General features: G+C 62.0%; 1 protein-coding gene across 1 annotated transcript in view; it reads left to right on the forward strand.

The window, feature by feature from the left end:
• The window catches only part of LOC119586481 (chitotriosidase-1-like), a gene marked incomplete at its 5' end in the record, with an annotated part of 10,684 nt that overhangs the window by 5,454 nt on the left and 5,009 nt on the right, over positions 1-221 (forward strand). The window contains 1 exon segment of the mRNA XM_037935218.1: positions 20-194. Within this exon segment, the coding sequence (XP_037791146.1) occupies positions 20-194 (175 nt within the window).

A 221-nucleotide genomic window follows, 5' to 3' on the forward strand; every position in this document is an offset into this window, starting at 1 on the left:
CGCTCTCTTCATGACACAGGTCCTCCTTGCGCTGGGCGGCTGGACTGACTCCCAGGACTCCAAGTACTCGCAGCTGGTGTCGGACTCCGGCAGGCGCGGGCGGTTCGTGAGGGAGGTGGTGCAGCTGCTCCTCAAGTACGGCTTCGACGGCCTTGACCTCGACTGGGAGTTCCCGAACGCCCAAGATAGGCATGGTGAGTATGAGGTCTATAGGGACCTTG

This window comes from Penaeus monodon, chromosome 21 (assembly GCF_015228065.2).
Source record: "Penaeus monodon isolate SGIC_2016 chromosome 21, NSTDA_Pmon_1, whole genome shotgun sequence".
In the NCBI taxonomy this organism is placed as follows: domain Eukaryota; kingdom Metazoa; phylum Arthropoda; class Malacostraca; order Decapoda; family Penaeidae; genus Penaeus; species Penaeus monodon.